This window comes from Tenrec ecaudatus, chromosome 4, assembly GCF_050624435.1.
Source record: "Tenrec ecaudatus isolate mTenEca1 chromosome 4, mTenEca1.hap1, whole genome shotgun sequence".
In the NCBI taxonomy this organism is placed as follows: Eukaryota; Metazoa; Chordata; class Mammalia; order Afrosoricida; family Tenrecidae; genus Tenrec; species Tenrec ecaudatus.
Genome location: NC_134533.1, coordinates 63,265,362 through 63,288,413, shown reverse-complemented (window position 1 = coordinate 63,288,413; position 23,052 = coordinate 63,265,362). Strand labels below are relative to the sequence as shown.

General features: G+C 45.2%; 1 protein-coding gene across 4 annotated transcripts in view; it reads left to right on the top strand.

Moving 5' to 3' along the window:
• Nucleotides 1–23,052, top strand: part of PPFIBP2 (PPFIB scaffold protein 2) — a 181,805-nt gene that overhangs the window by 93,274 nt on the left and 65,479 nt on the right. For 3 of the 4 annotated variants that reach the window (XM_075546129.1, XM_075546130.1, XM_075546128.1), the window contains 2 exons: nucleotides 19,888–19,980; nucleotides 22,911–23,024. In XM_075546129.1, coding sequence (XP_075402244.1) covers nucleotides 19,888–19,980; nucleotides 22,911–23,024 — 207 coding nt within the window. Of the gene's footprint in view, nucleotides 1–227; nucleotides 450–19,887; nucleotides 19,981–22,910; nucleotides 23,025–23,052 lie in introns of those variants that run through there. The other variant, XM_075546131.1, reaches the window with a different exon arrangement.

Here is a 23,052-nt window from a genome sequence, read left to right as displayed (position 1 = left end):
CTCTCTCTCTCTCTCTCTCTCTCTCTCTTTCTCTTTCTCTTTCTCTTTCTCTGTGTGTGTTCACAATTCTTGTTAAAGGACTCCCTTCCCTTTTTGTTAGCGTGGATGGCTGTGCAGGGCTTGGAATGCCGGTGTGGTGCCCGTGGCCGTCACTGTGTGCGTCTCTGTGGGGGCGGTGGGGGAGGATTCCGGAGCCGCACGGGCTGGTCTGAGTAGTTGTGTGTCTGAAACTGTTTAGGGAAAGGCTGAAGGACGCAGGCCAGGGGAGTGGGGAAATTTGAACACTCTTTGGCGTTCCTGAGGCGGGAGGGCAGAGGCAAGGAAGGGGAGAGAACTTGGTCTCCAGCCAGAAAAAGGGCTTTTTCAACCAAGGCATCTAGCTGCTGACATGGGTGCCCAGGATGGATGGGGACATTGATGTTTACAAGCATTTCGCGTGGCTGAAGAGGGTAAGTGACTGACCCTCTTCTCTGTCCCCGTGGCAATAGATGAGTGAGCAGTGAGATTTGCTGGAGTGTTTCAGCTGTGTGTGTGTGTGTGTGTGTGTGTGTTGAAGGGGGAGGTATTTGTCCTGCAAAGCTCTGTTGCAGCCAACTTCATGAGAATCTAATTATAGGCACCAGGGAGAAAAGAGTCAGCTGTCTTTGTCTCTCCTCTGACATGCTGGTGAATGAGCCTCGGTAGAGAAAGGCAAGAATGGCTTGAGGGAGTTGGTTATTTTAACTTTGGCACTTACAGTCCAATGCATCGAGCCTGGGGCCAGAAAGTGTGTCTGCCGCTTTTCGGATGGAGGGCGCTCGGGAAGCCGCGGCCTTTTAAGCGTGCTGGAAGCTGGTGAACTTACCCTCCTCTCTGAGGTTACCCGGTGCGGTGCCCAGAGGACGTCTGCTTCCAGCCAAGACTGCCCCTGCGCTTCTGAAGGAGGCGCGCTGCAAGTTGTCTTTGAATGCTGCGAAGCCACTTGGGGATGGTTTGGGCTGCCTGTTTCTGGCCCTTCCTTTAGGGGATGCGGGCGAGTGTTTGGTGGGGGCGAGGAACGGAAGGGATGGTGGGGCCCCTTGGAACTCCTGCCCTTGCTTCTTTGGTGGCTGCCATTAAGCCAGCAGAGGTGGGTTTGCATTTATTTCAGACGGAGGCATGTTAGGCTGACTGTCTCAGAGGCAGACAGCTGGCAGAGAGAGATTTGACATTGTAACCACCGAGGGACAGGACGCATCTCACTGGGAAGGGGCGTGCAGGTCTCTCGCCCTCTGAGATGGCTGGCTTTTGTGTGCGCCCTTTGCCATCACTCGTTCAGCAAACATTTATCGTGGAGTTCCTGGCATGGGATGCCTGATAATTTGCAAAAGAGAACAGTCTGTGCTTTTGAGACACTTCTGTCTAATTTGGGAGATGGGGGCTCAACACTCCCAGAAAATAAGACCCCCCCAATTACAAGCTTGCAAGTGCCTTGAGGAAGAAGAACAGAAAACCCGTGAGTTATTTGAGTGATTGAGAAGGGGGACAGGAGGAGGACCAGAGAGCCTTCTTTGAGGAAATAGTGTCTCATAGAAATCTGAAAGAGAAGTCACAGTGAGTCTATTTAAAAAACAAAATGACAACAACAAAAACAAAGGGCCAAAAATAAAACCACCCCAACAAAATTAGTTGTCTATCAAGTTGATTCTACTTCATGGTGACCCTATCCATGTCAGAGTAAAACTGTTCTGTAGGGTTTTCAGTGATTGACTTGAAACCCTTTGGTTCGCATCTAGGTTCCTTAAATGGGTGCGCCATCCAGAGTCTCCAGGCAAGGGGGATAGTATGGGCCCAAATCCTAAAACAAGGGAGTCTGGAAAGTTTCAAGACTGAGAGAAAGCCAGTGTGACTCAGAGATGTAAAGGAGAAGCAGGCAGATGCTAGATCCCCCGGGACAGCGCTGGCTGGTGGTCAGGACTGTGGGTGGTGCCGTTTATCTAGTGGAGGACTTATAGCAGGGAAGTGACATGGAATACACTGGGGGATCTAATTTATTTTTTAAGAAAATTACTTTGGCTGTGATGTGGTAGAGGGTAAGCTATGTTGGGAAAAAATGAGGCAGCTGAACAAAATTGTAGAGATAGAAGGTTTGTAAGGATCAACTGGTACAAACCCCTCATTTAGCAGAACCCGAGAGGAAAAGGAGCTCACAGTTATTAGTGCCATAGCTGTTAGTGGGCGAGCCCAGCTTTGAACCCTGTTCTCTGTTTCCCAGTCAGGGTCTCTTTCCTCATTCCTTCTGCCAAAAATGTAGGAAAGTATTGGTTTATACTTCAGCAGAAGCACTGTGTGTTCTTAACCCCTACTTAGCTATGGGATCAGGACAATGCTGAGATGACCAGACATGTTAGCAACGTTGCATCATCTTAGGATTTTAAGCAGCCACCTTGGGAAGTTTCTGGGGAAATAGGTAAGGAGTTTAGTTCCCATCACTAGGTCTTATTTCTCCACAACCAAAATTAAGTTTCAGAACCAGGAGGGCTTGCATCCATGTTGTGCCAGGGGTCATGGTGCCATGAGCCAGCCCCTGGGACAGCTACCTTGACTCTGTACCTTGTGTGGGGGAGATCTCTCTGAAAGGAGTGAACTCTGCAAGTGATGTCACATAAGCGGGTCCTTTCTGTCTGGAGACCCAGGTGTGAGCTCCAGCTGCTGTGGACAGTTGAAGCTTGCTGAGAGGAGCTCTAAGCAAGAGGCTTCAGACTCCCCAGAATGAGTTTTTCTTCTTCTGCTTTAGAATTGTAAGAGACATTTAGTTAGTTCTTTTAATGATATTCTTTTAACATTTAATGATATTCTACTTTTAGAATTGTAAGGACCATTTAATGCTTTCATAACTGAATTATTTTCTGCTTTGTAGTTTTTCATTGCGATCATGTAATTCAGTATGTAAAGCATGCTGGAATTGAGTGGGGTGGGGAGTTGGGGGAAATAGGGATTTTGGTACAATTTTGTGGGACATTTATGCCCCAAGTGGATTCTGGTGGCAAGATTTGTAGAGTGAAGCCCATGTCTTCAGATTCGTGCAGTTTCTACGATCTTCACCCAGTAGAAGCATGTACTACAATTGGGATAACTTCGAAAGAAACCTGAGAGGCTGAAAACGTCGTTGAGTGATATATGTCTTAAGGTTAAAAAGGCAAAACACTAAGTATTTGATATATGCCTCAAGTATGATCAGAGTGCCTTTATTATTCCTTACCCTAAGTATAACTGCCAGAGCCCTTTCATCCTGTGACCCTGATCCTAAGCCCTCAGGATTTATCCTTTGCCTGGAGGAGAAAGCCCAAGTTTTCAGTTGGCCTTTGAAAGCTATTTCACCCCAGTCTCAAGTTACCTTTGTAGTTTCAACTTTTGTATCAGCCCCAGTGAGCTCCCAAGCACACTAGTGCTTTTGCTGTTCTGACTCATAGCACACTAAGCATGGACTAGAACTCCGCTTCTGTCTTCTAAGGTACCGCTGGGTGTGTTCACACTGTCAACCTTTTGGTTAATAGTTGAGCACTGAACCGTTTGGACCACCCAGAAACTCCTCTATGTCATCTACTAAGCACATTATACTACCTCCCTTTTTATTCCCATTAAAAAAAATTTTCACTCACTTCACCTGACTCTATCATCAAATGTTCTCCCTTTTAATCGTTTGCTGCCCTCATCCTGGACGTGGTCTCATTAGCCCAAGTATCCAGTATTACCTGTCACCCACCCCTACTCGTGTGCTTCTTCGAGCTTGGAGAACAGGTTTCTCTGAACCCAGCATTCTGTGGTGCAGTGGGATGGTGTATAGGAGAGGTGGCTGCATGAGATCTGATCTGGGTAGTTGGAACAGACCAGGCTCTCTGGCCGGTCGGTCTAAGAGGATAATGCTTTGGAGCAAGACCGTCTTTGAATTTTGGAGCAAGGTGGAAGGCACCTTTGATCAGGGTAGCGCAGAGCTAGGGGAAGGCATTTGCTCAGAAAAGAGACTGTTCCCTGGCCTTTGGGAAATAGGACACTGGCAATAGGTAAACCATGAAATTCAGAATTTACCTTGGGTTAGTATCCTGAGGCTTTGCCACACTTACTGGCTTTGTGATCTTCAGCATATTATTTCAAAAGCTTGGATTTTTTTTCATCTATAAAACTAAGGAAAATAACAGTACATGCACATACAGGTTTTTATGAGGATATCAAGTAAGATGATGCAAGTAAAATGCTTAGCATAGTACTGTGCATGTAGAAAACATTTAATAAAAGTTTAACTGCTAGTGGCTATTACCAGGAAGGGGGAAATTGAAAGGGAAACAGGAAGGACCAGTTTGGCTTTTCCCTAGCAATATGAGAGAGTACCAAAAAAAAAAAACCACCCCAAAACAAACAACCGAATAAATAGATAAAAGCGCTGCTGGGCAGAGCTTTCATAGTACACATTTTACCCTCTAGGCGAACATCGAGCAACTTACTCCAGGTTGGTGCACTCAGTGGCGTCTCCTGGGAAGGTTCTCTCTGGTCACAGTGAACTTTTTTTTTAAAGTAGTTTCACCTGAACTTCTTTTTTTTGTGATGGCCGATGTACGAGAACAACGTGTGGCTGTGAAACTTTGGTTCTTGCTTGGGGAAAAATGCCGCAGAAACTGTTGTGATGTTGAGCACAGCTTACAAGGACAGTGCTATGGGGAAAACTCGAGTGTACGAGGGGTTTTCTCATTTCAAAATGGGTGAAATGTCGATAGATGACAAACCTTGTTCTGGATATCCGTCAACTCAAACAGATGAAAATGTCGACAAAATTCATGCACTTGTGCTCTTAGATCGACAATGGACCATTGGAGAGATGGGGAGGTAGCTGGACTATCTTGAAGCATGGTTCAGGGAATTTTAACAGAAGATTTGGAAATGAACAGGGTCGCTGTGAAATGTGTGCCCCGGGTTCTGATTTACGAAGAAAAAGAACATCAAGTGGATGCCTTTGAGAGAACAGCTCCAAAGCAACCCAGACTGTTTTCCCAAGGTCATTACTAGTGATGACACATGGTGCTATTCTTATGACTCCCAAAGCAAACATTAATCAAGCCGATGGAAGATGTCATCATTATCTTGCCCTCCCCCCCCAAAAAAAAGCTCATCAAGTGGAATCAAAATGATGATCATTTGTTTTTTTTTTTATGTGAGGGGGATAGTGCATTTGGAGTTTGTTCCACTAGGCCAGACTATTAATCAGACGTTCTATTTAGAGGTTCTGAAAAGATTGCATAACTGTGTGTGACCACAAAGGTCCTGATTTGTGGCAGATGAGAGACTGGTTTTGCCACCACGACAATGCACCTGTTCGCATAACCATCTCAGTGTGCCAGTTTTTAGCAAAAAAACAGAAAGCATTCCTCTTTTGCCCCACATTGACAGCATAGACGAGGTAAAGAAAAAAATGAAGGAGGTGCTGTCAGCCATCCAAATAGATGAGTTTGAAAAGTGTTTCCAAAAATGGAATCGCAGATTTGACAAATGTATTAAGTGTAATGGAGAGTACTTTATAGGTGATGTACAAACACACACACACACAGACACACACACACACACAAAACAACTTTAAATACATAGCTTTGAAAAAAATTGCTTTTTCGGGGGGTTATTGCCTTGTACATCTCAGACCATTCTTCCTTTAGCTATCAGCCCCTTCTCAAATGCTAGAAGAGGCAGCCATAACCTGGCCATCAGGGTACCAGAAGCCTTGCTGGCTGCTGAGTCTGCCACCTTGGTTGTGGATGCCAGGTCAAGGGTAACCAGACAGCGCCTATTCTCCAACTCTTTTCCCAACAGATAGAGCCTAGGGACAGATGTCCAGAGGACCACTGCTACTCAGCTGCTTGGTTCTTGGCAGAGTCACAAACATGTCACACCTGTGCAGCATTGATGTCAGTAGCTCCAACCCACACCCTCATTGAAAACTTCTAAAAATAACTACATGCGGGGTCTGTGCTGCCCACCCAATACCCTCTAAGTAGGAGTTCATTGCCAGGAGCATAAAGTTCAGCACTATCAACATCTCCACTCTGCTCTCTGGCTTCCAGCACTCTTGAATTTAGGCAAATTCCAACCCAAGGTTACAGAGAAAATGGGATCACTATGGATTCCCCATGCCCTTGGCTTGAATTCCTCAGCAGAATGTGCAATGAACTCTCAGGTTGTAAAGGTGTGACTTTCCGTGTTATCTGGGGTTCAAATGACTGCTCTTATAGTCTGGCCACTTTGGGAAGAGGAGCTACAAAGACAAATGGACACACAGAGAAGTCTAACTCCAGACACAGGCTTCCCTTGCATGAGAGCTGTCATTTATCAATTTCCTCTAGTTTCTTGAGCCGTCTCAGCACAGATATTCCAGTAGCCTGTCCTCTCGACCTCATCCTGTTCCAATCTACTTGTTCCTCTGATTGTTACTGTCTCAATTTCTCACTGACTATTTGTTTCTTGCCCTGGGCAGAAATGTTTTCCTTTAATTCATAGAGAAATACAAATCAAACAAAACTGCCCTTGGCCCTGTACTGCACTTCCCATGCCTATTTTATAACTCACCTTCCTTCTACCACTGGCTTTCTTGAAAGAATAGGCTCACCACTCCCAACCTAACTCTTCCCTGGCACTCCTGAACTCAATGCACACTGGATCTTTCCCTTTAGTCATATTTAAAATCCCTGCTAAAATGTTGTATTTGGAGCTCTGGTGATGTAGTGGATTCCCCTTTCGGCTGCTCACTACAAGATCAGCAGTTCAAAATCACTAGCTGCTCCAGAGGATCAAGATGAAGTTTTCTACTACTCCCATAAAGATTCACAATCTCAGAAACCCACAGGATCAGTTCTATTCTGTCATGTGAGTTGGAATGGACTTGATAACGAGTTTTTGTTTTTTCAATGTTGTGGCTACCTCTACTTCTCAAGCAAAACTCTCCTACCTACTTCCCCTGAATTCATTATCATTTGGGAATCTTAGGGACAGAGGCATTCCTGCAACCAAAGCACCAGCCCTCGCCTAATCCCGTGTTCTCTAGCTATGGTGGCTCTTTCCCTCATGCTTGTTCAATTTTTGGCTCCTTGGATGGAAAATCTAGGCAGTCCTGGAGGCATTGGGCATTTTTTTTGCAAACACTCATGATGGATCTCTATTCCTTCCCAACACCAACTATGGCACCCAATGCTGCCTTTCTGCTTCTAAAGGTGTTTTCAATAATAATGAGTCAGTCAGCTTGTCTACTGGGATTGACAAGACAAAGAAAGGCCTCAAAGAGCCACTTCACTTTACTCTCATATGACTTTAACATCATCTCTGTATCAAGATACTGGATTACTTAGATGTGTTTTTTCTCCTGTGGTTCAGTGCAGTAGGCCACTTACGTATCCAAGCACCTGGTAAGGGGTAATTTAGCCATGACTAAGCTTATCCAAGTCTGCAACTTGGAAAGGCTCTTGTTTAGTGAACTATATTTCTCTTACTCTGAATCTGGCTCCCCAAGCAGATCTGTTAGGAGCTTCCATGTTCATTATGCCCACCCTGTGGGTGGAGATATTATAGACAGTCTTCAGGGCATCCAGAAATGAGAATGTGTGAAGGATGGTCACTGTCAAGAAGACTTCATTGTTAGCTAATCCATGTCAGGAGGACTATTTCCAAAGGTGCTTTCGTTTCCTCTTCTCATAGGGAAGTGGTGGGAACCCTTTTCTCCCACAGGCCATGTGGATCTTTATAATATCATTTGCAGGCCATACCAATTTATGAACTTAAAAATTAGCCTGCAAAACTCACTGCCATGAGGTTGATTCCCACTCATGGTGACCCATAGCACAGAGTAGTGCTATCCCTGTGGGTTTCTACAACTGCAAGCCTTTGCAGTGGAGGAAGCCTCATCTTTCTCCCTTGGAACTCACGCCCAATGTGGTGTCTGGAACTGCTTCTCTCGTAAGGCATGCGATGTTAGCTGGGATAGATGATTTTGAGGGCCTATCTGGCCCACGGCCAGATGTTCTCCACCCCTGTCCCAAGGGACCTCACAGTCATCGAGAGTCAGTCCTTCAAGTGGTGCTTTCACTGAAGTGCCGCTCCGCTCTTCCTTAAAGGTGAAGCTTATTGATCCCTCCCCATGCCTCTGCTGTTGGCTTACATACATTGTCTGTGATGATATTTATCATATGCCCATAAGACTCAAAACCTGTTTGAAGGAATCATTGGTTTACCACAGAGAGTAACACTTAGTCGGACTTCAGGAATGCTTGAGCCAGGGACACACTAAGACAGGGTTGTATAAACACGCATCATGAACATGGTTAACCAAGAGGAATTTATTAACTCTGCTTTGTTCATTCCTAAAGGTGGATGTTTAGCTCATTTGATAATGCCAGTCTTTACAACCAACATTTAGTTTCCCCTGAAATATAATTGAAACCAAGATGTGGAAGTTATAGGGAAGTAAAGGGAAGACAGAATCTCTCTTGATGGATGTTTGGTAACTAAATATCTGATTGCACTTCCCTCACACTGTATTTGGGGAAAAAGTTATTTAATTCTGTGCCAAAGACTGTCCTGGGAAAAGTAGGTTTTATAATCACTGCCAGAAAGCCCTAAAATTCCTGACCAATAAATGTAGGGGTGAGGTTTTCCTTTTACAACTACCTGATTATATACAACCTGCTTGGTTAGTTTCATGAAGGGTAAGCTGGGGCATGCAGTGATGGGATTTACCCTACAGCCTTGGTGATCCACCCCACCCCTGCTATTATTACTATTACGGTCCCATTCTTGTTATTTCCTTTCATTGTGACTTGGGTGAAAGTACTGTTCATAAACATTTTGCTTTATTACATTGTTTGCAATCCTCACAATGCACTATCACTCAGCCCACTACCATTCTGTGTGGTTTCCCATTCCCATTTGTTCCTCTTTTCTACCCTTCTTGTCTTCCAAACTCTGAGCAAATGTCGCCCTTTTGATTTCTTTGGCTGGTGATCCCAAGGAGTCATTGTCCCTCCCTGTTGTCATTGTTCAACTTATAGGCTTGTCTGTTGTGAGTTCAGTTCCAGGCTTGGAGGGTGACTGGGGCTTAGCGATTCCCCCAGTCACTCTTAGACTGGTAAGTTTGGTCTTTTTAATTATGTTGAGTGGTGTTCTAAATTGTTCTCCCACTCTGTCCAGGACCTTCTAGTCTGATCTGCATCAGGGTACCTGCTAGTGGCAAAGTCTAGATTTTCCAAGCTGGCGTTGTAGTTCCTCATTTGGTTGCTAACCGTGAGGTCAGCAGCTCAAAATTACTAGTCTCTCCGAGGGAGAAAGATGAGGCTTTCTAGTCCTGTGACGAGTTACAGCCTCGAAAGCTCACAGGGACAGTTGGACCCTGTCCTATAGGGTCGCTGTGAGCCGCCGGCATCCGCTCAATGACAGTTCAGTTTTGTTTTTTTTGTTACGGGTTGGCATGTGAGTGGTGACAGAGCTTTAACTTTGACATTTTTCCTGCAGAAACTGTGACCATTTAGCCTGGTAAAGATTTGTTGTGGTTAGTAGCTGTCACTTCAGACCCTGACTTAGGGCAGCTCACACACAACAGAAGGGAGGGATGCCAGTTCCGCATCAGCCTCACAATCAACTGCAGAAAGTACAGTACTGCTATGCTCCATAGGCTGTGCTTCATTCACTGATCTTGGAAAGAGATCACTAGGCCTTTCATCCTAGTTCCTCTTAGTCCTGAAGCTCCACTGAAACGCGTCTGACGTCATAGTAACACCCCGGCCTCCGCTGACAGATGGGAGGTAGCTGCACATGAAAAACATGCCCTATATGCCCTATATGGAAGGCAAGAATTCTACCACTGAGCCATCAAGGATGAAGACTAAGGAACTTGGCTTCATAAAAAGAAGGCCTGTTTATTTTGAGACCTCTAAAACAGGAACTCTGAGAGGCACTTCCCAGCTCTGTACAACTGAAGTTGGAGCACAGAGCTGTCACACGGTGGGGCTGACTGGCTTAGAATTTTCCCACGCTCCTTTCTCACATACAGAATGACATCCCATTGTGACCTCTCACCTGCCAAATCTGACTGCTCTGTAACCACCCCTCCTGGTGTTTTTCAAAGTGCAGTGTTGACTGCACAGTGTGGACAGTGGTCTCCTGGGATGTGTTAGGAAATGCTCCAGAGTTGCCCCCACCCAGCCTTCCCAAAAGCACATGTGAAGGGTGCGCTGTTCTGGTAGAACCCAGGAGTTGGACTCTGCACTCAGACTTTGTTCAGAAGGCTGCTGGGAGTATACCATGACTCTCCCTCTTCAGCCACACTGGAGCATCTAAGCCAAGAGTGAGCAAGTGTCATGGGACCAGGCAGTCTGATGCTAGTCGGAGGGTGATGCCTTTGAGAGGCTGCCAGGCCAGCAATTGGGCTGGAAAGCTGACGTTTAACCTAAATTTGACCTGACTTCCAGATTGGAACAGAAATTGTAATTCAAGCTTTTATGAATTTATTGGCTGATGCTGGGTATTAAAATTCTCATTGTGTTAATTATAAATATACATAAAGCACAGAGTACATAAAATATGTAGTAAAATGCTTGTGAGGAGGAAAAGATTATGGCCATGGAGATATGACTCAAACTGTGGGCATCTCTTCAGGGACAATGGAAAAGTGAACACGTTTTCGGTGGTGTGTGCCAGAGGCATGAATCCAGAGCTCTTAGCTCACAATGAGCTTTGTGTTGGTGCTTAGGCATATATATTTTTTTTTCTTTCCAGACTGGAAGTATTTTGATTATTGTTCTCTTGAGTAATTTTTATAGCTCTTTACAGATATGTCCTAAATCATAAACTTTGCCACTTCTGTGCAAAAGGAGCCAATTAAAACTTTCAGTAGAAGAAATAAACTGCACTGTGTCTTTTAGCTTCTGGTTTAAACAAAGCCATTTAAATGATTTCTATTTCTCTATGATCATTCAGAACTGTTTATATTACACAGAGGCATTATTAGAGCATCCTGCTATAAAGAGGACTTTCTGTACTCCCCCAACCCTACATTTTAATGTATTGCTCTATTACTCTGTGGCATGTAGTGTTTTTCTATGTAAACGATGTGGAGCCTGAGATAATTGCTCTACCTGAGATTGAAAATAGCTCGGTGCAGCCCCAGTCTGCTAATGATTATTGGCCTGTCCACTGTCCCTAGTGAAGGCAGTGTCATAGGGACTCTGTGAAAGGGCCCCGAGGAGAGTTCTCCTCTAAGCACGTACTGTCTGCTTTGAAATTCAACTGGACAAAGGCCGGGAGCAGGCAAGCTCCAACTCTCAGCCTCCTGGTTACATCTGCAACTGTACAGCCATGTCTGACATACAATTCTTCGAAACAATCTCTTCATTCATTGTTGGGTGTTTTTTATCTTATGTACCCTTTGTTATTCATTGTCCTCTTTCATCTTTATGTCTTGTAACCCTATTGTAGTTACTATTTATTTCTTGTTTTGTTTTAACCTGCCACCCTTCTCTCCGGCCACTGTTGATATCCCTGCGTCTGTTGTACCTAGTATTAATGTTCTGTCTCGGCCTTCTTGAGCTCTGTGGGAAACAAGACTGGACACCAACAGGTGGTGACTAGAAAGCCATCCATCACACACACAAAGGAGACCAGATGCCTTTTTATCCCAGTTCATCCTGCGCAGACACACCCTGTGCACAGAGTAGATCCCCGTTGGTCCTTTATCAGAATTCTGGCTTTAACTATAGTTGGCTCAGAACTTAACAACCATCTTAAAAATTGCCAGTGTGAGCAAAGCAAACAAATGTTGGTTCAGTTTTTCTTACAAGTTAGTACTACATACAAATAGCAACAGTTCTTTACTGTAAGTTTGTTTCCAGAGGAGTAAGTTTTAGTCAATTGTTTGACCAACCTTTGAGACAAATGACATTAGTCAGGACTAACAAGTAACAGAAATTCAGTTGAACAAACCTAGGCCAAAGGTGGACCACAGAAAGGGATGAGAATTATTTTTTTAGCCAGTATGAGCCAGGGACAAGAAAGCCACCAGCTTCTTTCTCGGTTTCTTTTACACGTATGCTAGCTTCATGGGCTGACTCTCACAGCAAACCAGCTTTTTCTACATAGAGGTGGTCATGGCCACTGACAGCACCACTACCACCATGCTCGGTCCTTGAGTTAAAATTTTAAAGAAAGATAGGCCAAGATTAGATCAGGTTGCCTGGAGGTAGGCTCTCTCGAGGAAGGTGACAGCCCCTTCTTAGCTCCATGGTTACAGTAAAGGTAATTATACCATCCTGGTGGTGGGCGGAGAATCACAAGATTGACTGTTGAAACCCACCAGCCACACCGAAGGAGAAAGATGAGGTGGTCTGCTCCTATAAAGATATACAGTCTTAGAAATCTTACATAGTGTTGCTATGACTTTGGGATAAAGTCGATGGCAGTGGATCTTCTGGGCACACACAACAGTAGATTCAACTAAACTAAAGCAGGTTTTATAGGTCTTCTCTGTCCTCCACAGGCTAGATCGCCTCTCCTTGCCATCACAGAATGAGAAGGAACAGAAATTTAGCCGGTAGACTATTTGACTCTTTCTCAGTGCAGTACAGACACTGTTCTCTCCCTCTGGCTTTATGCATGGAGATCTGGAGAATTTGTACCCTCCTGCTGTATCACAGAGCTACTCAGAATATGGAAAAGACTTTTTGGAGACTACCACCTGGAATCACTCAGGGATTGTGTTAGTCGGGGAACTTTAGAGAAACAAATCCACAGCAACTCATATGTATAAGAGAGAGTTTTATATAAAGGTTAAGTGTGCATCAAGAAAACATCCCAACCCAGTGCTGCCCAAGCCCACAAGTCCAACATTAACCCATTAACCTGTATGTCCAACACCAATCTACAAAGTTCTCCTCCATCTCACAAAACAGACACAATGATACCGACTGCAGGAGGAAAGCCGAGTCAGTGAATGTGTAAGCATCTCGGCGCTGGCAGGGGTCTCCACATGGCTGCTCCAGCACCCAGGGCTGCATCGGGGTAGGTCCATGTGGCTTCTCCTCAGGGATGTCTTGCAGGAAGTTAGCCTTGCCAGCTGAAGCAGGGAAGCTAAGGCAGCTGCACCTTGGTATGACCATCACAAAGCAAGAGACCCGAGAACTAGAAAGGTGAGGCTCAACGAGCCATTTATCCCTCCGCCCTTCAATTAACCCCACATGTGTTTATCGGTCAGGTTGGCACAATAAACTAACTACCTCAGGGATCCAGTTGTGCGATCTCTGTATTGGTCTGAGCCTCTTATTGCCAACCTACTAGTCGAACTAAGGAGGTAGGTCCCCCCTTGTACAGAATAAGTTCTTTTAGCATTGGTGCACGACAGAGAACTACATGCGTCACATCCTTATCGTTTAAAATACATTTTTTCAGTCATTGGAAGGCCATTTTGATAGCCATTTGACCTTTTATTCCCTGATAGTGCAGCTCTTTTATAATGCAGAAATGGCTTCCGGAAAGGAATGGACCTGTTGCCCAATTACTGGAATAGAGTCCCCTTTCCCAAACGCAGATCCTCAGCTTGGGCAGTAGCATTCATCAGATAGTTCTAAAAGAATTGTTTTCATGGCTCTGCCCTCAGGTACTTTCGAGGTAGAGTGCCCTTTTATTCTGGCCTGTGCCCTGCAGAGGAGCTTTGGTTTCTTAAGATGACCACAGTTAACCTTGTCAGCAAAAGCAAAGGATGGTCATACTGCAGACTTCTGTCGGGATAGCTTCTGAGTTCACTGTTGTTTCATACCTTTCAAAGGCTTGTCAGAAACCAGCGGGGATTTGGAGGACTGTGTGGGAGGAAGGTTCTCTGTTCTCCTGGAACAATGATTTGAGACTGGGAGATGACCAATAGGCTAAGCTTAGACCAAGTCACCAGGAGGTAAGGATTTCTCCAAGGAGGTGACAGCCCCTACTTGGGCCGTATGGTTACATGAGCCTCCTCCTTGTAGGGACCAGCATGACTGCTGGGAGAGGATTATTGTGCCCCTTAGATTTCTTGCAGGTAACAGTAAAATGTTCAGGGACCACTGTTCTCAGTGCTTATAGATTTTTAAATACATTTTAATTATTCAAGCAAAGAAATGTATTGTGTAAGTTTCCTAAGAGACAAAATTATGGTTGAAGTAAAAGTGTACCTTGATTAAACATTCCACCCCCAAATTCCCATAGGTTCAGAAATAGTTATGCTTCTTCCCCAGAGGAGAGCGCTGTTAATGGTTTTACTGTTGCTCTGTAACCTTCTAGATACGTTTACATTGTATTTTCATCACATATATAAATACCTATGCAATTGGGTAGTATTGTTTTCAGATAACACACTGTGTTTTGCATCCTGCCCTTTTCAACGTTGATTATGTCCTATGTTTCTATGATGGTACATAAATACCTACCTCATGTTTTAGCATGCGACCCTTCCCTTAGTATACATGAACCCTAGTACATTTAGCCACTCTTCTATGAAGAAGCATTTCGGTTCAGGCCATATTTCCTCCTTTTTTCTTTTCAGCAGCAAAGTTCTACGTGAATTCTCTCATGAGTGTGCAATCCCAGAACATAGAATAAATGAAGCTTGAAATTGGCCTGCCCTCAGTGAAATTATGACAACAGAAAGCTTTTTAATTTGCCACTGAGTAACTTAGGCAAATCATGAATTGTGTCTGTTCGTGTACTTTGTGTCTCAGTCACTTTATCTGCAAAGTGAGAATAAAAATAATGTTCATTTCCTGGAGTTGTGGGAAGGATTAAATGAATTAATACCTGTAAGGTTCAGTGAACAGTGCCTACCCTCATGCTAGTGCCAGGTAAGTGTTAGCTGTGTATTTGCGGTGTGCTTGGATTACATTGTATTGGTCTCTGTAGAGTTGCTTGGCTTTGGGCCCATTTAAAAAAAAAATGACTGCCACTGAGTCAATTCTGACTCACCGCGACCCTAGAGGACGAGGTTGAACTACTTCTGTGAGTTTCCAAGACTTGCACTCAGTGGTTAGGTGCCAGCTAGTGGGTTCCTACCCATAGCATCCCCTGCACAATAGAACGAACACCACATTGTCCTGTGCCGTGCTCACTCTTGACTGTTCCTATGTTTGAGCCCATTCTTGCAGCCCATGTGTCGAAAGCCTTCCTCTTTTTCGCTGCCCCTCCACTTTACCAAAGTTTTACATGCTTTGGGCATATTAACTCTTTAAGGAGTAGAAAGCCTCTTCTTTCTCCCAAGGAGCGGCAGGTAGTTTCTAACTTCTGTCTGACCTGTTAGTAACCACGGCACCACCCGGGTTCCGTATCATCCTTTAGCCTTTGGCCTATTTTGAAGGCTTATCGGAAAGCAGGGGGTTCTCCTGGGCCCTGTTGACTCTAAGCTCTAAGGGTATTTTTATGGATGATGTTTATCTCTTTAAACAGTGGCTTTCTGTGGCAACACGAGAAAGTTCTCCCGGACTTCTGCCTTAGGAATAGTCATCCTTCTCCGAAGCACATCCAGGCAGTTAGATTTTCAACCATACGGTTCTGGGCCCCTTTGAACTGACTGCTCTCTTCTCTTTTTCCATCACCACCAGAGTGGATGCAAGCTTTTGATCCAATTCTAGCAAGTGTTACAGACTCTCTGGCATGGATGGCGTCATCGTCCTTTCTTACCCTTATTTTTTGTCAACTAATAAAAGCGTCTGCCTCTCCTGGTGATTGTGTGGGTAGGCCTTTCATTATAATGAGGAATGCACTTTATACCATTTGAATAAGAGACCATTGGTGTAGTGACTCTTTAGTGTCTTAGAAAGGAAATATCTCCTTCACCTGCTGGAAAGCTGGCAGCTGACTAGTGCTGGGTGACCCCAAGCATGCACTGACTCTGGCAGTAGGGTCCAATATGTAGAACTTCACTGGGGTGTTGTACCTGGGCTTTTTCTAGGCTCTCTGATTTGGGAATCCCTCAGGGTTCTTTGAGAGAGAAACATTTGACCTGTTCTTATAAACTGTTCTCTTCTCTTGCCAGGTTCTGAAAAAATATAGGCTATAATTATTATCTTTGGATGCGAGTCAGGAGTTTGACCATGCTAGAACCAGAATATTAATTAATGGAACTATAGTAAACTGTCATTAACAAAGAAGTCATTTGAGATTGTTACGGCCCTTTGTCTGTGGCATGAAAGAGCTTCCATAACCAGGAATAAGAAGCTGACTTGAGAGGCTGAGACAAAAGACACTGGGGTGGTAACAGGCAGAATGTCCCGTCTCTGGATTGTGCTTGGTACAGCTGCCCTGGGAAATGGCCCCGGGGTCTGCCTTCCCTCAGTGTCTTCAACAAACACGCACTGCTCCTCTCACTAGTAGGACTCCTGGGATTGAATGCAGAATGCTTGGTTCTCATTTCTGTTCTAGGACCAGGCCTGGCCCTGTCACTTGCCCTCACCAGGAAGTACACTGGATAAGTTGGGATCAGGGGTGAAAGTAGGTGTCGTCACTCATGGAGTAAGCTTAGAGAGCTAATTCTGAAGATCAGAATGTGGGCCAGTGGGCTCAGGAGAAAGTGGTTGGGTTTCCTCCCTGACCTCTCCTTTTGCACAACCATGCCTTCCTTCGGGGAGATGAACACTGGAGCTTATCCTGTCAATCCAGTTACTGTCACTGGCATGTCCCCATTTTCTTCCCCCCCCCCCTGATTCTTATTTAGCATTTAAAAAAATCATTAGGGGCACATACAACTCTTATCACAATCCATACATACATACAATTGTGTAAAACACATTTGTACATTCATTGCCCTCATCATTCTCAAAACATTTGCTCTCCACGTAAGCCCCTGGCATCAGCTCCTCATTTCCCCGCCTCCTTCCCTGCTGCTCCCCTCTCCCTCATGAACCCTTAATAATTTATAAATTATTATTTTGTCATATCTTAACCTGTCCAATGTCTCCCTTCACTCACTCTTCTGTTGTCCATCCCCCAGGGAGGAGGTTATATGCAGATCCTTGTAATCGGTTCCCCCTTTCCAACCCACCCTCCCTCAACCCTCCTGGTAATGCCACTCTCACCACTGGTCCTGAAGGTATCATCCTCCCTGGATTCCCTGTGTTTCCAGTTCCTATCTGTACCAGTGTACATCCTCTGGTCTAGCCAGATTTGTAAGGTAGAATTGGGATCATGATAGTGGGGTGGGGAGGAAGCATTTAGGAACTAGAAGAAAGTTGTATGTTTCATCGCTGCTACATCGCACCCTGACTGGCTTGTCTCTTCCCCATGACCCTTCCTTAAGAGGATGTCCAATTGCCTACAGATTGGCTTTGGGTCCCCACTCTGCACTCCCCCTCATTCACAATGATAGGATTTTTTGTTCTGATGATGTCTGATACCTCATCCCTTCGACAACTCGTGATCGCACAGGCTGGTGTGCTTCTTCCATGTGGGCTTTGTTTCTTCTGAGCTAGAGGGATGCTTGTTTACCTTCAAGCCTTTAAGACCCCAGATGCTATATCTTTTGTTAGCCAGGCACCATGAGTTTTCTTCACCACATTTGCTTATGCACCCATTTGTCTTCAGCGATTGTGTCGGGAAGGTGAGCATCATGGAATGCCAGTTTAATAGAACAAAGTATTCTTGCATTGAGGGAGTACTTGAGTGGAGACCCAATGTCCATCTGCTACTTTAATACTAAACATACACACACACACACACACACATTGATCTGGTTCCACATCCTCATATATAAATATATTTTCATGTGTACATGCCTTTATTTAGACCTCTATATAGGCATGGCCCCATTTTCTAAGATCTGCTTTTTCATCTCATCCATCCTCCAGATGGCCTACTGTGGGCCCCTTGTTTTAATACGGAGGAGGGAACGTTAGTGATATCTGGGCAGCTTAATGCCACTTGCTACTTCTTCCCACCCTCCTTCCTCCTCCCTGGAGCCCACACCCAGGGCAGATGTGCCTTCGAAAGTAGCTGCAAATTCTCTCTCATTTTTATTTTATTAGGGGCTCATACAACTCTTATCACAGTCCATACATATACATACATCAATTGTATAAAGCACATCTGTACATTCTTTGCCCTAATCATTTTCTTTTTTTTCCCTCCTCTTTTCTTTTTTTACATTTTATTAGGGACTCATACAACTCTTATCACAATCCATACATATACATACATCAATTATATAAAGCACATCCATGCATTCCCTGCCCCAATCATTCTCAAAGCATTTGCTCTCCACTTAAGCCCTTTACATCAGGTCCTCTTTTTTTCCCCCTCCCTCCCCGCTTCCCCCTCCCTCATGTGCCCTTGGTAATTTATACATCGTTATTTTGTCATATCTTGCCCTATCCAGAGTCTCCCTCCCCCCTCCCCTTCTCTGCCGTCCCTCTCCCAGGGAGGAGGTCACATGTGGATCCTTGTAATCAGTTCCCCCTTTCCAACCCACTCACTCTCCACTCTCCCAGCATCGCCCCTCACACCCTTGGTCCTGAAGGTATCATCTACCCTGGATTCCCTGTACCTCCAGCCCTCACATTTACCAGTGTACCACCTCTGCCCTATCCAGCCCTGCAAGGTAGAATTCGGATCATGGTACTTGGGGGGAGGAAACATCCAGGATCTAGGGGAAAGCTGTGTTCTTCATCGGTACTACCTCGCACCCTGATTGACCCATCTCCTCTCCTAAACCCCTCTATGAGGGGATCTCCATTGGCCGACACTTGGGCCTTGGGTCTCCACTCTGCACTTCCCCCTTCATTCAATATGGTACACACACACACACACACACACACACACATACACACACGGATATATATACACACACATATCTTTTTTTTTTTTTGCATGATGCCTTATAACTGGTCCCTTTGGCACCTCGTGATCGCACTGGCTGGTGTGCTTCTTCCATGTGGGCTTTATTGCTTCTGAGCTAGATGGCCGCTTGTTCACCTTCAAGCCTTTAAGACCCCAGACACTATCTCTTTTGATAGCCGGGCACCATCAGCTTTCTTCACCACATTTGCTTATGCACCCATTTGTCTTCAGCGATCCTATCATGGAGGTGTGCAGCCAATGATATGATTTTTTGTTCTTTGATGCCTGATAACTGATCCCTTCGGGACCACTTGATCGTCACCTTCCTTTTCAAACCTCTGTTTTCCATGGTTTGTAACTGCTTTCCAGTTTGCATTGGGATCTCTCTGGCCCCTGTTTGGGTTCTTCTGAAGATACTTGTCTTAGATGACTGCCCGCAGCTCTAGTGCTGTGGAAACATGGTATGCAACCCCAGCTACCAAATTGCTTTTCCAAGGATGAGGTTAGCTACTTCTGGAGGGAATATGCAACTAAGCAAAGGACTGTGCTGTGGGCACCCCCACTCTCCAAGCCCATTGTCATATTCACGATAGGCCTCCATGCTGACGACTGTGCCATGGGTCCACAGTTCATCAAGTCAATACCAGATGCTGTGCAGGAGTTGTTCCTACCTAGCTCCTTGGTGAATGGTAGCAGTTCCCAGGTCTCTTCAAAGCGCAGACCCTCATTGTTGCTGGTGCCTCTCCAGTGCCTCCAGCTAAACTAGCCCAACATGTTGAGACAATTCAAGCAGCACTGGGTCTGGAACTCCATGCAGGCGCTCCCTGGCAAAGGTGAGGTCATTCAGGGGCTGGTTTTGCCAACTTTCAAGGCACACCTTTCAGCGGCATCTGGTCTGGTCCTCTTTAAAGTACTTTGGAAACCCTGTGGTTTTCCTGTTTTGGTGGGTGGTTTTGCACGTATAATCAGCCAAACTGCTCTCATAATTTGCATTCTCCATTTGAAAGCTGGTGAGATGTTTTCCCAATCTTCTAAGTGTCATCCTTTCTTCCTCTGTAGTCGCAGGGAAGCCACCACAGTGCCGCTAGTAATGAAACCTACCAGGAACGCTTGGCTCGTCTAGAAGGCGACAAGGAGTCTCTCATATTGCAGGTGGGTCTTCCTGGTGAGAACCAGCTTATCTTGTTACCTCTAGTTCGTAGCTTCCCCAGAGTGGGAGGGAAGGGCAGGGGGCTCTCCCTGCCCCAGAGAATGTTGTTAAAAGAAGACATTTCCTGAAATGAAGTTGAAAGTAAATTGGGGTTTAGGCGCACGTGAATCTATCCATTTCTTTATCGTGCATTAACAAGCACCTGCAAACTGGTTGCTCTGTGGACAGATGGGTTTCAGGGTGTTACACACTGAGCTGTTAATCACAGGGTCAGCTGTTCAAACCCACCAGGTGCTCCTCAAGAAAAAGATGAAGCTCTCCGCTCCTCTGAAGATTTAAAGTCTCAACAATCCAACTAGGGCAGACAGAGTCACTGTGAGTCAGTGTCTGCTCCATGTCAGAGAGAAGAATGAACATGATTAGACCCTGCCACCTAGGGTTCTGAGGAAGGAGATAAGATGTGTCCTGTGTCACCAGTAAAACAGCCATGTGTCATATCCACTAGGGTGAATGCTAACGGGATCGAGTCTAAAATTGCTAGAACTGAGTCTAGACTAATTGCTTTGATGCATATCCCCAGGAGCTGGTACTATGGAGAAACTCTTCCATGACTCCTGCTTTAAGGAGAGGAACTGCGAAACCTTCACTGGTGAAATACAAAGGGATTGTTTTTTTACTTCTGAAAGCTTATATTCCCTTGCGAAGTTAAGGATTCTGATGGAAAACCTGTCACTGAAGCAGGGGCCCTCTGCTGTGGGAACTCAGACACTGAGTTGAAACTTATAGAATACAAAGATTAATATCCTAGTCCCAGCTCTGAAAAGCTCTGGAGATGGTGAACACGACCAGTAGCTGACTGAAGAGGGTGCCGAGAGGGCAGAACCTTCGCAGCCTCTGGCCTTAGCTTAGGGGCACTGAAGTTGTGTACTCGCCTGGTTGGTTTGGGTTTCTTTCCGTCTCTTGCCCTTATTTCTGGGAAACATTTTATGAACATAAGAATAATCAATAATAATTTTAGAAACATTGAAGACCCTAAACATTTAAAGAAGCAGATTTCTCCCTCCGCCCATCTTTCCTTTTTACCCTTTCCCCCTGTTTTATAATAATTGGCCTCATATAACAAATACCAAATATTTAATTTTGCTTCCTTGTGTTTTCTTCCACTGATTAGTTCATTTTAAAATATTGGAATGTCCACAGCTGACTGGCCCCTGGTTTCTGTTGCTGGGCATGCATCAGTGAACAGAGTCAGATCCTGCTCTTATAAAGTTTTAGTTCACTTGGAGGTAGGGGTGAGGTGGGGCCAGGGGAGGGTGGGGAGGGAGAGGTGAGAGGAAGACTGAGTGGTAAACAAACCGCATACATACATAAAATACATCAAGTGGTGAGAAGTGCCATGGAGAAACTAAAGCAAGACCCTTCTGATAGGAAGAGACCCCAGGAAGCAGGGCCAGGAGCTACTAGACACTGGAGAAGCACACTCCTGGCAGAGGGGGCTGTCAGTCAGGAGGCTTTCAGGCAGGTGTGTTGTATTGTTTGAGTGGAAAGAACAGCAGGGGCCATTGTGGCTGGAGTGGCAACTTTGTGGGAGTTGCCATCAAAGAGAGAGCAGGAGCCAGAATTTATAACCCATGATGACACAGATGTTCAGAGGGAGGTGTCATTTGAAACATCACCCCAGTGACATGATTGATGGAAAGGGGTCCTGCTTAGCATTTTGCGGCGGAGAGTATGAATTGGACAGCTTTTTTAACCAGGACCCGCATGGTTGAGTCACTGTGTTCCTTTTTAGAGAGGATTCATTACAATTTAATTTTTAGGAAAAAAAGGAGCCGTCTGTTTTATTCTCATGGACATTCTTCTTTTTTAAAAAAAGTGTAATAACCAAACAAACTGAATTTTTGAAGAATCCTTATTTAAATAACCCTAGTGTGATTTGGACATTTCTTTTTATTTTTTTAAACATTTTATTAGGGGCTCATACAACTCATCACAATCCATACATAACATCAATTGTGTAAAGCACATCTGTACATTCATTGCCCTCATCATTTTCAAAGCATTTGCTCTCCACTTAAGCCCTTGGCATCAGGTCCTCTTTTTATCCCCCTCCCTCCCGGCTCCCCCCCCCATGAGCCCTTGATAATTTATAAATTATTATTTTGTCATATCTTGCCCTGTCTGACATCTCCCTTCACCCCCTTTTCTGTTGTCCATCCCCCAGGAGGAAGCCACATGTAGATCCTTGAAATCGGTTCCCTCTTTCCAATTTGGACATTTCTTACCAGAAATTTCAGAAGTTGACCCTAGTTGTTTCTAGTCTGTCAGGAGTTGGTGGACAAACTCCTAGTCTGTTTGGAGTTGCTCATACATGCTAGTGCTGCCTCCTTTCCATAGTGGCAGGTGGAGCTGGTTATACGATTGTTGTCATTGCTAGTACATGCCCTTTACGTCTGACATTCTTTAGTTGTTCAAAACACCTGCCTGATAGGTGAGCAGTCCTCACACCCTTATGAAAGAGGTAAGGCCATTGGTTAGTTTACACAGAAGTTTGGCTTACTCTACCCCATGAGGTGGCAGAAGTCTGGCAAGCCTGCTGAGATGTGCCTTGAGATTGGGGCCAAGTGAAGCCTCTTAGAGGAGCGCCAGGAACAGGGCCAGTTCAGAGGCAGAGAGTTCTCTTGGCTGTTGGGTGCTTTTCTTGAGTCTGTCAAGGACCAGAAATGTGACTAACATCGTTTAGGCAGTGGTCCAGACGCCCCCTGGCAAGGTAAGAACCCACCTGAATTTTCCTTCACCCAGGTCACCTTCCCTACCCTGCAACAGAAAAGTCATTCTTCACCTGAGGCCCAGTGGTGTGGTGTCACAGGGAAGGTTTCCTGCCCCCAGCAGAGTTTCTGTTTCTCTACCTTTGTTTTCTTTCCTGGCACAGGTGAGTGTTCTCACAGACCAAGTGGAAGCCCAAGGAGAGAAAATCCGGGACCTAGAAGTATGTCTGGAAGGACACCAGGTGAAACTCAATGCTGCTGAAGAGATGCTTCAACAGGTCAGTGCAGGTTTGCAGGTGTGACTAA